Here is a 14421-nt window from a genome sequence, read left to right as displayed (position 1 = left end):
CTTGTTAGGATACATTCAGCTGTGAGTATTAAAAGGAAAAAACCAGTTCAACCTAGCTTAGCCGTGAAAGGCTTACTTACCTAACTGGCTCATGTAACTGGAAGTCCGAAGCTAGATATTTTAGTATTGGTGTGCAAGAGAGGTATGGATACCCAAATTAAAATCAGGAGTTTCCAAGAGAAGGAGGAATGGTTGTTGGACTGTAATGCTCAGTATAATAGTTTAAAATACATGTTTTTTCATATCGCTGTCCTCTTCCCAGATAAGGTAGCACACTTTAAGTTCCCCTCTTCCTAGCCTTATCTGTCCTGTTATTGTTAACTATAATTTTAGTTCTAGATTTTTAAAAATTCTAATAAAATATTATTTTGTCACATCTAGACTTGTCAACATGTTTTAGATGTTTATTTCTTCACTGTTGCTTCTTGAGTCTTGTTTCTTCCTTCTGGGCTTTTTATTCCTGCTGAAATACGTCTTTTGCAGCAAAGGTCTATAAAGAATAAATTCTCAGTCTTTAAATGTTTTTTAAAACATCTTTATCTTGTTCTCATTCTTGAATATTGCTGGGTATAAAAAATCTAAGTTAAGAATAACCTTGCATGACTGATTACACTACTCCTTTCTTGTCTTTTGGTGATAAGTCTGCCATAAACCTGATTGTGTTTGCTTTGTAGACAATTAGGTATTTTCTCTCATAGTTTTAAAGATTTTCTCTTTCCCCTTTGTGTAATGTATTACAATATGTCTGCGTGAGGATTTCTTACAAAAAATATCATATAGGCATTTGGAAAGCTTTCTTTTTTTATACTTTAATTTACTTTAAATTTCAGAATATTATGGTTAACATTTTAGTTACATATATTGCCTTTGCACCACCCAAGCCAGAGCTACAAGTGTACCCATCCCCAGACAGTGTTGGAAAGCTTTCTTAATCTAAGGGCCTCTGTTCCATTCAGGAAAAATGTTAGCCTTTTCTTTTATGATTTCTTTTTCATTTATGCCTATTATTTCCCAGCTCACTAATTATATTTTTTTATTTCAAAGTATTATGGGAATACAAATGTTTTGGTTACATGGATTGCTTTTATAATGCTTGAGTCAGGGTTAAGAGTGTACCCGTCACCCAGATAGTGTTAATTGTACCGACTGGATAGGTTTTCGCCCATTCCCCCTGCCCCCCTCCCTTCTGCTTGATTTCCTTTTAGATTTACTTCCCTCTGTGCACATGTGTGCTCATCAGTTAGTTCCAGTTTAATAGTGAGTACATGTGGTGTTTGTTTTTCTATTCTTTAGATACTTCACTTAGGATAATGGTCTCTAGGTCTATCCAAATTGTTGTAAAAGGCATTAATTCGTCCTTGTTATTGGCTGAGTAGTGCTCCATAGTATACATATACCACATTTTGTTAATCCACTTATGAATTGATGGGTATCCCGGTTGATTCCACATCTTTGCAATTGTGAATTTTGCTGTAATAAACATTCGACTGCAGGTGTCTTTTTGATAAAATGATTTCTTTTCCTTTGGGTAAATACCCAGTAGTGGGATGGCTGGATTGAATGGTAGGTCTACTTTTAGTTCTTTGAGGAATCTCCATACTGTTTTCCATAAAGATTATACTAATTTGCAGTCCCACCAACAGTGCATAAGCGTTCCTTTCTCTCTGCATCCATGCCAATATCTCTTGTTTTTGGACTTTTTAATAAAAACCATTCTGACTGCGGTAAGGTGATACCTAATTGTGGTTTTGATTTGCATTTCCTTGATGATTAATGAGATTGAGCATTTTTTCACTTGTTTGTTGGCCATTTTTCTATATTCTTTTGAGAAGCTTCTGTTCATGTCTTTTGCCCAATTTTTAATGGGGTTGTTTTGATTTTTTTCCTTGCCAATTTGCTTGAGTTCTTTATAGATTTTGGTTATCAGTCCTTTTTATTGGATGTATAGCTTGCAAATATTTCCTCCCATTCTGTAGGCTGTCTGTTTGCTGTGTTGATTATTTCCTTGGCTGTGCAAAAGCTTTTTAGTTTAATGAAGTCCCATTTATTTATTTTTGTTGTTGCTGTGATTGCCATTGGGGTCGTCTTCATAAATTCTTTGCCTAGGCCGATATCTAAAAGACTTTTTCCATCATTTTCTTCTAGAATTCTTATGATTTCACGCCTTACATTTAAGGCCTTTATCCATCTTGAATTAATTTTTGTGAGTGGTAAGAGATATGGATCTTGTTTCAATCTTCTGCATGTGGCTATCCAATTTTCCCAGCACCATTTATTGAATAGAGATTCTTTTCCCCAGTATATATCATTGTTTGCTTTGTCAAAGATCAATTGGCTGTAAGTGGATGGTTTTATATCTGGGTTCTCTGTTCTGTTCCATTGGTCTTTGTCTCTATTTTTGTGCCAATAGCATGCTATTTTGGTTATTATAGCCTTGTAGTATAGTTTGAAGTCTGGTAATGTGATGCCTCCCGATTTGTTCCTTTTGCTTAAGATTGCTTTGGCTATTTGGCTTCTTTTCTGATTCCACATGAAGTGTAGAATTGTATTTTCTAGATCTGTGAAATATGATGTTGGTATTTTGATGGGGATTGCACTGAATCTGTAGATCACTTTGGGTAGTATAGAAATTTTAACAATGTTGATTCTACCACTCCACGAACATGATATGTTTTTCCACTGTTTTTATCGTCTGTGATTTCTTTCCTCAGTGTTTCGTAGTTCTCTCTGTAGAGAGCTTTCACTTCCTTAGTTAAGTATATTCCCAGATATTTTATTTCCTTTCTAACACTTGTGAATGGTATTGAGTCTTTGATTTGACTCTCAGCTTGATTGTTATTGGTGTATAGGAATGCTACTGATTTGTGTACATTGATTTTGTAACCTGAGACTTTGCCGAATTTATTTATCAATTCCAGGAGTCTCTTGGTAGAATCTTTGGGGTTTTCTAGATATAAGGTCATATCATATACAAAATGATTTTTTGACCTCCTCTTTCCTGATTCAGGTGCCCTTAATTTCTTTCTCTTGCCTGTTTGCTCTGGCTATGACTTCCAGCAGTATGTTGAATAGAAGTGGTATCAGTGGGCATCCTTGTTTTGTTCCAGTTCTTAGTGGCAATGCTTTCAACTCTTCCCCATTCAGTGTGATGCTGGCTGTGGGTTTATCATATATGGTTTTTATAATTTTGAGATATGTTCCTTCAATGCCTAGTTTGTTGAGGGTTTTTATCATGAAAGGGTGCTGAATTTTGTCGAGTGCATTTTCTGCATCTACTGAGATGATCATATGATCTTTGTTTTTGTTTATGTTTATGTGGTAAATCACATTTATTCATTTACACTTGTTGAACCATCCTTGCATCCCTGGGTTGAAGCCTGCCCGGTTGGTCATGGTGGGTTATTTTTTTGATATGGTGTTGAATTTGGTTTGCTAGTATTTTATTGAGGATTTTTGCATCTATATTCTTAGAAGATATTGGTCTGTAGTTTTCTTTTTTTGTTGTTATTTCCTGGCTTTGACATCAAAGTGATTCTGGCTTTGTAGAAATGAGTTGGGGAGGAATCCCTCCTTGATATTATGGGATAATTTCTGCAGAATTGGTACCAACTCTTCTTCGTAGGTCTGGTAAAATTTGGCTGTGAATCCTTCTGGGCCAGGGCATTTTTGGTTGGAAGAGTTTTTTTTATTGCTGCTTTAATCTTTTTGCTCATTATTGGTCTGTTCAGGAGTTCTGTTTCTTCCTGATTGAGTCTTGGGAGGTTGTGTGTTTCCAGATATTTGTCCATTTTCTCTACATTTTTAGTTTATAAGCATAGAGATTTTCATAGTATTCACAGATGGTATTTTGTATTTCTGTAGTATCAGTTGTAATATCTCCTTTTTCAATTCTGATTGAGCTTATTTGAGTCCTTTCTCTTCTATTCCTGATTAATCTAGCAAAAGGTTTATCAATTTTGTTTATCTTTTTAGAAATCAACTTTTTTTTAAATCAACTTTGTTTCATTGATCTTCTGTATAATTTTCTTGTTTTTGATATCATTGAATTCTGCTCTGACTTTAGTTATTTCCTTTGGGTTTGGTTTTCTCTTCCTTTTCTAGTTCCTTGAGACATGTCATTAGATTATTAATTTGTGATCTTTCTGTCTTTTTGATGCAGGCATTGAAGGTTATGAATTTTCTCTTTAGGACTGCTTTTGCTGTATCCCATAGATTTTAATAGCTTGTGTCCCCTTTGTCATTCAGTTCAGGGAATCTTTTAATTTTCATCTTAATTTCATCATTGATTCAATAATCATTCAACAGCAGGTTATTTAATTTCCATGACTGTGTAGAATTGAGTGTTTCTCTTGGAGTTAATTTCTAGTTTTATTTCTCTGTGGACTGAGAAGATACGTGATGTGATTTCTATTTGTTTTCGATTTGTTGAGCCATGTTTTGTGGCCTAAGATGTGATCATCTTTGAGACTGCTGAATGTGCTTATGGGAAGAATGTATATTTAGTAGTTTTTGGTAAAATGTTCTGTAAACATCTGTTAGGCCCATTTGTTCTAGAGTCTCGTTTAAGTCTAGTGTTTATTTATTTATTTTCTTCTTGGATGATCTGTCCCGTTCTGTTAGTAGGGTGAAGTCCCCAGCAATTATAATGTTTCTATTTATCTCTTTGGTTAGATCTAGTAGGGTTTGCTTTATGAATCTGGGTGCTCCTGTGTTAGGTGCATAAATATTTAGGATTGCTGTATCTTCCTGTTGATTTTGCTCTCTTTACTATTATATAATAACCATCTTTGTCTTTCTTTACTATTGTTGATTTTAAGTCAGTTTTATCGGATATGAGAATGGCTACACCTGCTTTCCTTTGGTTTCCATTTGCATGGAATATTGTTTTCCATCCCTTCACCTTTAGTCTGAATGCATATTTTTTTTATCTATTCAGCCAGCCTGTGTCTCTTGAGTGGGGAATTCAAATCATTGACGTTGACTGATAGAATTGTTATGTGGGATGCTGTTCTGTTCATGCTGTTGGGTAGTACCTTATTGCTTTCTTTTTTTAATACCTCGTGTACTATTGTTTTATATGAGCTTTGAGCTTTAGCTTTTGGATGTCTTTACTCTGGTGGGTGCCTATTGTGCTAATCCTGGCATAATGTTCTGAATATTTCTTACAGGGCAGGTCTGGTCTTGACAAATTCCTTCAGTGAGTGCTTGTCTGGAAAAGTCTTTATTTCTCATTCCTATATGAAACTTAGCTTTTGCAGCATACAAAATTCTAGGCTGGCAGTTTTTCTGTTTCAGAAGACTGAAGATGGAGCCCCAACCTCTTTTGGCTTGTAAGGTCTCAGTTGAGAAGTCTGCGGTTAGCCTGATGGGTTTTCCTTTGTAAGTAACTTGATGTTTTCACCTTATGGTTCACAGGAGTTCTTCCTTCAGGTTGATTTTTGCCAGTCTGATGACTGTGTGTCTTGGTGATTGCCTCTTGCAATGAATCTCCCAGGTGTTTGTTGAGCTTCTTATACCTGGATATCTAAATGTCTGGCAAGACCGGGTATCTTTTCCTCAGTTATTCCCTCAAATAGGTTTTCCAGCTCTTGTGTATTTTCTTCTTTACCCGCTGGGATGCCTGTGATTCTTATATTAGACTATTTTACATAATCCCATATTTCTTGTAGGCTTTGTTCATTTGTCTTAATTCTCTGTTCTTTGTTTTTTTTGACTGAGTTAATTTGAAAGAGTTGTCTTCAAGCTCTGAGATTCTTTTTTCTGCCTGGTCTAGTCTATTCTTAAAACTTTCTACTATGTTTTGTATTTCCTTAAATGAAATTTTCATTTCCAGAAATTCTATTTGGTTTTTTAAATATGTCGATCTCTTCAGTGAATTTTTTATTCATTTCCTGAATTGTTTTTCTGATTTCTTTGAGTTGGTTTTCCATTTTCTCTTGCATTTCATTGAGCTGCCTTACAATCCATATTTGAAATTCTTTATCTGTCATTTCAATATTCTCATTTTGGTTGGTATGTATTGCTAGAGAGCTGGTGTTCCCTTTTGAGGGTGTCCTTTTGCTCTCTGATTCTTCATACTTCCAGAGTTCTTTTGCTGATTCTTTCTCATCTGGAGCAGCTGTTGCTTTTTATTTTTGAATTTTCTTTTGTTTAGATAGGACTTTTTCCCCTCCCCTCACCCATATGGGTGTGTTTGTAGCATATGTTATAGGTAAGAACCTTTGGCTCTGCTTGTGGGTGCTTTGATGGCTATCTGTGTTCTGGATGGATGCCTTGGTTATAGATATCCTAGGTGTGGTGATTTTCTCAGTTGCTGGTTGTTTGTAGGCTGTAGGAGTGGTAAGCTACATGAGTGGGCAGATTCTCTGTCTCTCTTTGATGAGGAAGGATAGAGGTCTTTGAAATTCTTTCTCTTTCCCTAGCCCTGTGGTCTTCTTAACAGTGTAAATTGTAATGAAATGCCCCGTTTCACCTCTGAGCCAGTAGGTGGTACTTGTGGATGACAATCAGCCATACCCTGTGTGATCAAGTCAGTAAATGCTATGAAGGGCATGCAAATTGACCTCCATGTCAGTAGATGGCACTTGATAGAAGGAATAAGCTGCAGTGTTGTTTTTCGGTCCTGTGACCAGATCTAGTCCCTCAGAAGAAGTGCTCAAATGCCCCAGGTGGTGGACGGGGCCTTGGAACTTCCAGGTGAGTCCTTATTCTCTGCCACAGCAGAGGACAGCAGCCTCTGGGCTCTTGTGGGCAGAAAGTCTCTCCAGCAGCTCGGAAACCCACTGACCGAGATGTAAGAGAGGGAGAAACAAACTGCTCCACTTGCCCTTCTCACTAGACTCCAAGCCTCTCGAGGGTTGATCTCTGCTGATACCTTGCTCCTTCCTGTTTTGCTCCACTTCTTCCCGTGGAGTTTCTTGAAGGTTTTGGCACCCTTCCCTCAGACTCATACCTAAACTGTTCATTTTTTTCTCTTTCATCTAAAATTTCTTACTGAGACGCTCTGACAGCTGGTGTCTCTGATCAGCCATCTTGCCTCTAGGAACAAAAAAACAGAGCCATTAATTATCTTTTAGGCTGTGTCTTGTCTGGTTTCGAATTTATTTCTCATTTTTAATTTCAACAATTATATTTTTCATTTCTAAGATTTTATAATACTTGGTTTTTTGTTTTTTTTTTGAGACAGAGTCTCACTCTGTTGACTGGGCTAGAGTGCCGTGGCGTCAGCCTAGCTCACAGCAACCTCCAATTCCTGGGCTCAAGCGATCCTTCTGCCTCAGCCTCCTGAGTAGTTGGGACTATAGGCATGCGCCACCATGCCCGGCCAATTTTTCTCTCTATATATTTTTAGCTGTCCATACAATTTCTTTCTATTTTTAGTAGAGATGGGGTCTCGCTCTCGCTCAGGCTGGTCTCAAACTCCTGAGCTCAAACAATCCTCCCGCCTCGGCCTCCCAGAGTGCTAGGATTACAGGCGTGAGTCACTGCGCCCGGCCTTGGTTGTTTTTTATATCTGTTTATCCTTATTTCAAATCCTCCTGCCTTTGAACATTTTAAGAATGCTTATTTTAAAATTTCTTTCAGACTGTCCTATTATTTCTACTTCATCAGGTATGAAATATGTTGTGTATTGGTTTTATGAAGTTTCTTTCCTTGCATTGGGTTTATTACCTGATTATGTCCTGGGTCATAGAACATCCCAATATTTGTATTTTGTTGATTCCGAGATTCATATTTTTTCACATTTTAATATCTCTAAAATTGGAATTCAACTTTCAGTTGATGTGTTAAGATATTGTATCATAATTTAATTGTCAGACTCTTTTTGGCACATAATGACATCTTAGATGTGTTGAAATATAGCACTTAATTTCACCAATCAGTGTCTGATTGATACCTGCCACATCAAACTGTAGTTTTGACTGATTTCTTTATGTCTTTGTCTGTGAGCTGATCTTCCCGAGGGTGTGTTCTTCCTTGTGAGTCACATGCATGCCCTGTCCATTTTTTAAAGGTTTTATCTGCTGAGGTCTCATGGAATATACCTGTTTCAAACCCAGTTTCTTAGCTCAGGGTTTCTTCATTGTGACCGTACTTCAGGTTCAGGCCTTTCTCCTATACATGGTGACTCTTTGCACTCGTGACTTGGTCTAGGCAGCTTGCTTGTGCCTGTGACTGCAGGCTGGCGGGCAGGTTTTCTGCTCTTTATTTACAGACGAAGGACAGAGCTTAGCCTGGCTTCTAACACTCTCTGCTCACCAGGGCCTGCACCTTGACCCCCCGCCTTCTTGCCATCTATAGTGGTCAAACAACCCAGGTAGCTCCTTCTTTGCTGGTTCTCTGTGTTATTCTTTCCTCAAACCTTCATCTCCAAATTTGGGGGTAAGCAGTGAAGTCCCAGGCCCTGTCTTCTTTCTCTGAGAAGACCATATTGCTCCCCAATAAGGTGAGTTGTTAATTGGCTCTTGGTGCCTTTCTTTGCTTTTATGTTGCAGAAATTCCTTGATGTTTTTCAGTGTCTGCCTCCCGCCCTCCCCCTTCTCTCCCTCCGGTGTCCTGAACCTCAGATGCAAGGAACTGAATTTCTCACACTCACATTCATAGCACTGATGTCATCATTTCTGACACCGTTCCTGTCCCATTTTAGGATATTTCTCCCTTTATTTCATAGTTTCCATCCTCCTCCCTCAAGGCACTCTCAATGTGTTTGATATATGTCTTTTAGTGTGTATCTTTGAAAACTATGCAGCTTTTGTTTGGTCCATGTATGTGTTTATATTTACCTAGTAGTATTATAGTTTAGACTTCTCTGTCGTAAACTTTTTCACTTAGCACAGAGGTTGGCAAACCCATGAGCCAAGTCCAGCTTGTAGCCTGTTTTTATAAATAAAGTTTTATTGAAACACAACCACATCTAATAATTTACACATTGTCTGTGGCTGGTCTTGTGCTGCTAGAGCAGAACTGAGTAGGTGCAGCAGACCATTGGGTCTGCAAAGTTGAAAATATTTACCATCTGGCCCTTCACAGAAATAGTTCATTAACTTCCGACTTAGCACATTGTTTTCTTTTTGGTTTTTTGTTTTTAATTGTGGTAAAATATACAGAACATAAAATTTACCATTTCAACCACACTTAAGTGTATAGTTCAGTGACATTAAGTATGTTCACATTGTTGTAAAGCCATCACACCCTTCTTGCAAAACTGAAACTACTTACCCATTAAAAAACAACTCCCCATTCCTCCGTCTCCCCTAGTCCCTTGGCAGCCACCACCCTACTTTTTTTTTCTTTTTGTAGATTTTTGAAGTGACTTGGATTACCCTATTTTTGTTCCTGTGAGTTTGACTACTGTTGATACTTTGTATAATTGAAATCATATAATATTTGTCCTTCTGTGACTGGCTTATTTCACTTAGCATAATGTCCTCAAGATTCATCCCTGTTGTAGCAGATGTCAGAATTCCCTTCCTTTTTAAGGCTAAATAATTGTCCATTGTATATTTACACCAAATTTGTTTTTTATCCATTATACATCAATGGACAGACACATGGATTGCTTCCACCCTTTGGCTACTGTGAATAATGCTTCTGTGAACATGGGTGTACAAATATTTCTTACAAATATTTTCATACAAATATGGTAATTCTATTTTTAAGTTTTTGAGGAGCCATCATGTAGTTTTTCCATAGCAGTTGCACCATTTTACATTCCCACCCACAGTGCACTAGGGTTCCAATTTCTCTACATCCTTGCCGAAATTTGTCATTTTCTGGCTTTTTTTTTTTTTATAGTAGCCTTCCTAATAGGTGTGAGGTGATACCTCATTGTGGTTTTGAGTTGCACTCCCCTGATGCTAAGTGATGTTGAGCATCTTTTTGTGTATTTGTTGGCCATCTGAATATCAACTTTGGAAACATGTCTATTCAGGTTCTTTACCCATTTTAAAATCAAGCCATTTGTTTTTTGTTGTTGAGTTGTATGAGTTATTTATATCCTTATCAGATACATGATTTGCAAATATTTTCTCCCATGGATGGGTTGCTTTTTTACTCTGCTCATTGTGTCTTTTGATACACAGAAGTTTTTAATTTTGATGTAGTCCAATTTATCTGTTTTGTTGCCTGTTAGTACTGTGTATTTTTAGGTCTATCCACATTGCCATATGTACATCCAGTGTTTTGCTTTTAACCATAATATGCATCTATCAGATTTTACTTCTCTAGTTCCCCAGTGAGGGTCTCCTGGGTCTTCTCTATTCCCCAGTGAGGATCTCCTGGGTCTTCTCTAGTTCCCCAGTGAGGGTCTCCTGGGTCTTCTCTAGCTCGCCATTGAGGGTCTCCTGGGTCTTCTCTAGCTCCCCAGTGAGGGTCTCCTGGGTCTTCTCTGGCTCCCCAGTGAGGGTCTCCTGGGTCTTCTCTGGCTCCCCAGTGAGGGTCTCCTGGGTCTTCTCTGGCTCCCCAGTGAGGGTCTCCTGGGTCTTCTCTGGCTCCCCAGTGAGGGTCTCCTGGGTCTTCTCTGGCTCCCCAGTGAGGGTCTCCTGGGTCTTCTCTGGCTCCCCAGTGAGGGTCTCCTGGGTCTTCTCTGGCTCCCCAGTGAGGGTCTCCTGGGTCTTCTCTGGTTCCCCAGTGAGGGTCTCCTGGGTCTTCTCTGGCTCCCCAGTGAAGGTCTCCTGGGTCTTCTCTGGCTCCCCAGTGAGGGTCTCCTGGGTCTTCTCTGGCTCCCCAGTGAGGGTCTCCTGGGTCTTCTCTGGCTCCCCAGTGAGGGTCTCCTGGGTCTTCTCTAGCTCCCCAGTGAGGGTCTCCTGGGTCTTCTCTAGCTCCCCAGTGAGGGTCTCCTGGGTCTTCTCTAGCTCCCCAGTGAGGGTCTCCTGGGTCTTCTCTGGTTCCCTAGTGAAGGTCTCCTGGGTGTCTTCCACACCTCACAACCACAGTCTGCCACGGTGAATGCCCTCCATGTTTTTTATGGAGCTCTATAAACATTTCTGCGTCATTTTTACCCAGGAGTAGAATGTGTGAGTGACAGGGCATATGCAGACTTAAGTTTCACTAATTATTGCCAGCTTAGTGCCTGCCATCTCAAACTCTGGTCCTATTTGACATCTTTTGTTGTTGTTGTTTTTTTAATTATAGAGATAGGATCTGGCTATATTGCTTAGGCTGGTCTTGAACTCCTGGCCTCAAGAGATCCCCCCGCCTCCACCTCCCAAAGCACTGGGATCACAGGCATGAGCCACCATGCCTAGCTCTGTCTGACATCTTTATGATATATTTTGCTGGAAAACTGAGGTTACTCCTAGTCTCTAGTTATTTGCAGGATGCGAGAATATAAAGTCGAATTGTTGGGGTCAGAGCCAGTTGAGAAGCAAACTCATGTCTTCTTCCCATTTTTTTAGGTTGGACTAGGGAGTGCTTGCAGGAGTGGGACTCCTATATCCACCTGGCCGTGCCCAGCATGTTCATGGTGTGCATCGAGTGGTGGACCTTTGAGATCGGGACCTTCCTTGCAGGTTGTGAGCAGCAGTCCCACAGGGACCACTCTGCGGCCTGGCTGGTGGTGCCTCCAGAGCTTCCCTGTCCTGCCCCATTTCCTCGGGCTCTCTAGAGGTTTCCGTACAGGGTTAAGTCCTCGTCCAACCACAGGCACATGCAGGTTGGGCGGGGCTTCAGCCTCACTGCAGAGTCCTTCATTCCGTAAGTGAGGAAAGGGAGGCCGCTGGTGAGAGGTTTGCCACAGGGCGTGGACGGAGAGAACGAGAGCCCCAGCCTGCCCGCGGCCCTCTCAGGCCAGCCTGTGCCTCAGCTGACTTTTGCCAGGCTCCACACCAAGTTTCTGGGACTTTTACAAACACAGAGCGACTGATTGGGCCCTGTTTTAGCCAGGATGTGTTTCTACTGAAACTGTAATAATCCTGGTCATAGGCGGTCACCGTAGCCATCTTGTTATTGGTAAAGTAACAGCAAACAGCTGAGAGGGAGGGCGGTGACAGCGGGTCCTCAGCATCTGTGGACACATGCTCACTTCCGCAGCCCATCTGCTGTGCACAGGGCTCGCTGCCCTCTCCCCTCCCGCCACGGCTCTAGGAGCCTCACTCTTTTCAGCGTTGAGCCTGACCTTCTGTCCCCTGGTGGAGTCAGGACTTGTAGATGGGCCCGTGTCACATCTGAGCTGCCACAAGCATGCCAACGCCCCGGGGAAAGATGTCTGGGGTCTGAGCACAGGTGCTGAATTCTCCCATCTGGCCGTGCTTCTGGAGAGCATTGTTGGCTTCTCTTAAATTAGAAGAAATTCTAGTTTCATAGGAAAATGTTTGCTGTAATCCACCTTTTGAATGTGTTTCACGTGTCTGTGTGCCGTTGCCTCAGGACTGATTGACGTGACGGAGCTGGGAGCCCAGGGCATCATCTACGAGCTGGCGTCTGTGGCCTACATGGTGAGCATGCGGGAGGGACCCGCACCTGCCGGCAATATAGCGACAGGGTCTCGCTATATTGCCCAAGCCTATTCAAATTCCTGGCCTCAAGTCGTCCTCCCAAGGAGCTGGCGTTACAGGCGTGAGCCCCTGCGCCCAGCTGGGATGCCTTTCTAGATAGGGTCGTCAGGATTGGTCTTTCTGTGTTGCTGCTTAAGCTGAGACTTGCAGGGTGAAAGGAGCTGACTGCGTAGCCTGGGTGCGGCTCTGCGGCGGGACAGAGCGCCTGGTGCAGCCGAGGTGAGGGCCGGTGAGGAGGAGGAGAAGGGGTGGCAGGAGGTTGGAGGCAGCTTGCAGGGCCAGTGGGCTTGGGAAGGAAACAGTCACTTGTGGTGCCGTGTGGAAGCAGGCTTGGCGGGCACGGGTGCGTGTGGGAGCGGGGAGGGCGGACAGAGGCTGCCGGAATTGTCCCGGGGAGCAATCAGACGGTTGCTGGTGGGGGAGCAGGGGAGGAGATGAACCCGTCACGCTAGAGGCAGCGTGGATGGGCCACGGTCAGGGTCTGGCTGTGGAATGCAAGACGGTGAACGAGGAGGATCACAGAGACTCCAGAATTTCTGGCTTGAGCACCTGTGTGTGGGTAACGCCTGTTAACCTTTTGATGTCCCAACCCAGTATGGAGAGTCCCTTTGTTTTGTTTGTTTCTTATTTTTTTAAAGATCACAGAGGCCATCTGAGCAGTGAGATTATAGGCTATTTTTGGTTTTCGTGTATTTACTGTATGTATATATTTTTAATTTTTATTTTGTTTAGAGACAGGGTCCACGCCGTGTTGCTTAGGCTGGGCTCAAGCGATCCTCCTGCCTCAGCCTCCCGAGTAGCTGGAACCACAGGCACACAACATTTTAAGTATACAGTTCAGTAGTGTGAACTCTATGCACCTTGTGCAGCAGAGTTCTGCAGAAATTTTCATCTTGAAAAACTGAAGCTCTGTCCCCACTCAACAACCCCGGCCCTGGCAACCACCTTCCCGTTTGCAGCCTCTTGTCCCAGGCTCCTTTTTGTTAGAGACAGTGAGGCAGTAATTCTTCATTATTCCCATGGAAAAAACAAGCCCACTTAGTGGTGAGTTTACATTAACAATTATCAAATACAAAGAAATGATCCCCCATAAACAAGAGTTAACAGATAAAACTAATAGAAATTGGAGTTCAGAATTAGAGATAATGATATCATAATCAGAAAGAGAATAGAAAAGTATTATGTTTAATATCATTAGACATAAAAGAAGGAATTGAGGCTGGGTACAGTGGCTCACACCTGTAATCCCAGCACTTTGGGAGGCCGAGGCAGGAGGAGGGCTTGAGGCCTTGTCTCTACAAAAATATGACAAAAATTAGCTGGGCATGGTGGTGTGCACGAGTAGTCTCAGGCTACTTGAGAGGTTTGCTTAGGTGGGAGGATCGCTTGAGCTCAGGATTTCAAAGCTGCAGTGAGCTATGATCTCACCATTGTCACTTGCCTGGGTGACAGAGCAAGACCATATCTCTAGAAAAAAAAAGTCGGGATTGAAACCAAAAGAACAATATGTGGAAAAGAAAAACTTCTAGAAGTGGAAAATATAGCCATTGAAATTTAATGCTTGGTAGGCTAAACTGCAGATTAGTTACAACTGAAAAATCAGATAATGAACTTGAAAATAGATCTGTGGAAATTCACTAGAATAAAACAAAGACATTTAAAGAGATGGAATATATGAAAGATATAGGTCGTTATATATCTAGTAGGAATTCCACAGTGAGAGGATAGCAAGCTGGTGGGGATTTAGTATTCAGAGATGTTTGATGAGAAACAATCCAAGTAAGACTTGAATCTTAATATTCAAAAATCTAATGAGCTTTGTACTGGACATTCTAGCCTGGGCAAGAAAAAGAAATAAAAGTCATCCATATTGTAAAGGAAAAAGTAAAACTATCGCTATTTGTATATGACGTGATTTTTCATATAG

The 14421-nt window shown here is 41.1% G+C and overlaps 1 protein-coding gene across 1 annotated transcript in view; it reads left to right on the top strand.

Annotated features, from left to right (window-relative positions):
- The window catches only part of SLC47A1 (solute carrier family 47 member 1), a 66826-nt gene that overhangs the window by 27687 nt on the left and 24718 nt on the right, over nt 1-14421 (top strand). The window contains exons 13-14 of the mRNA XM_045525258.1: nt 11397-11510; nt 12367-12434. Coding sequence (XP_045381214.1) covers nt 11397-11510; nt 12367-12434 — 182 coding nt within the window. The remainder of the gene's footprint in view (nt 1-11396; nt 11511-12366; nt 12435-14421) is intronic.

Source organism: Lemur catta, chromosome 15 (assembly GCF_020740605.2).
Source record: "Lemur catta isolate mLemCat1 chromosome 15, mLemCat1.pri, whole genome shotgun sequence".
NCBI lineage: Eukaryota > Metazoa > Chordata > Mammalia > Primates > Lemuridae > Lemur > Lemur catta.
The sequence above is the reverse complement of the archived record's forward strand: the minus strand, read 5'-3'. Positions and strand labels throughout refer to the sequence as shown.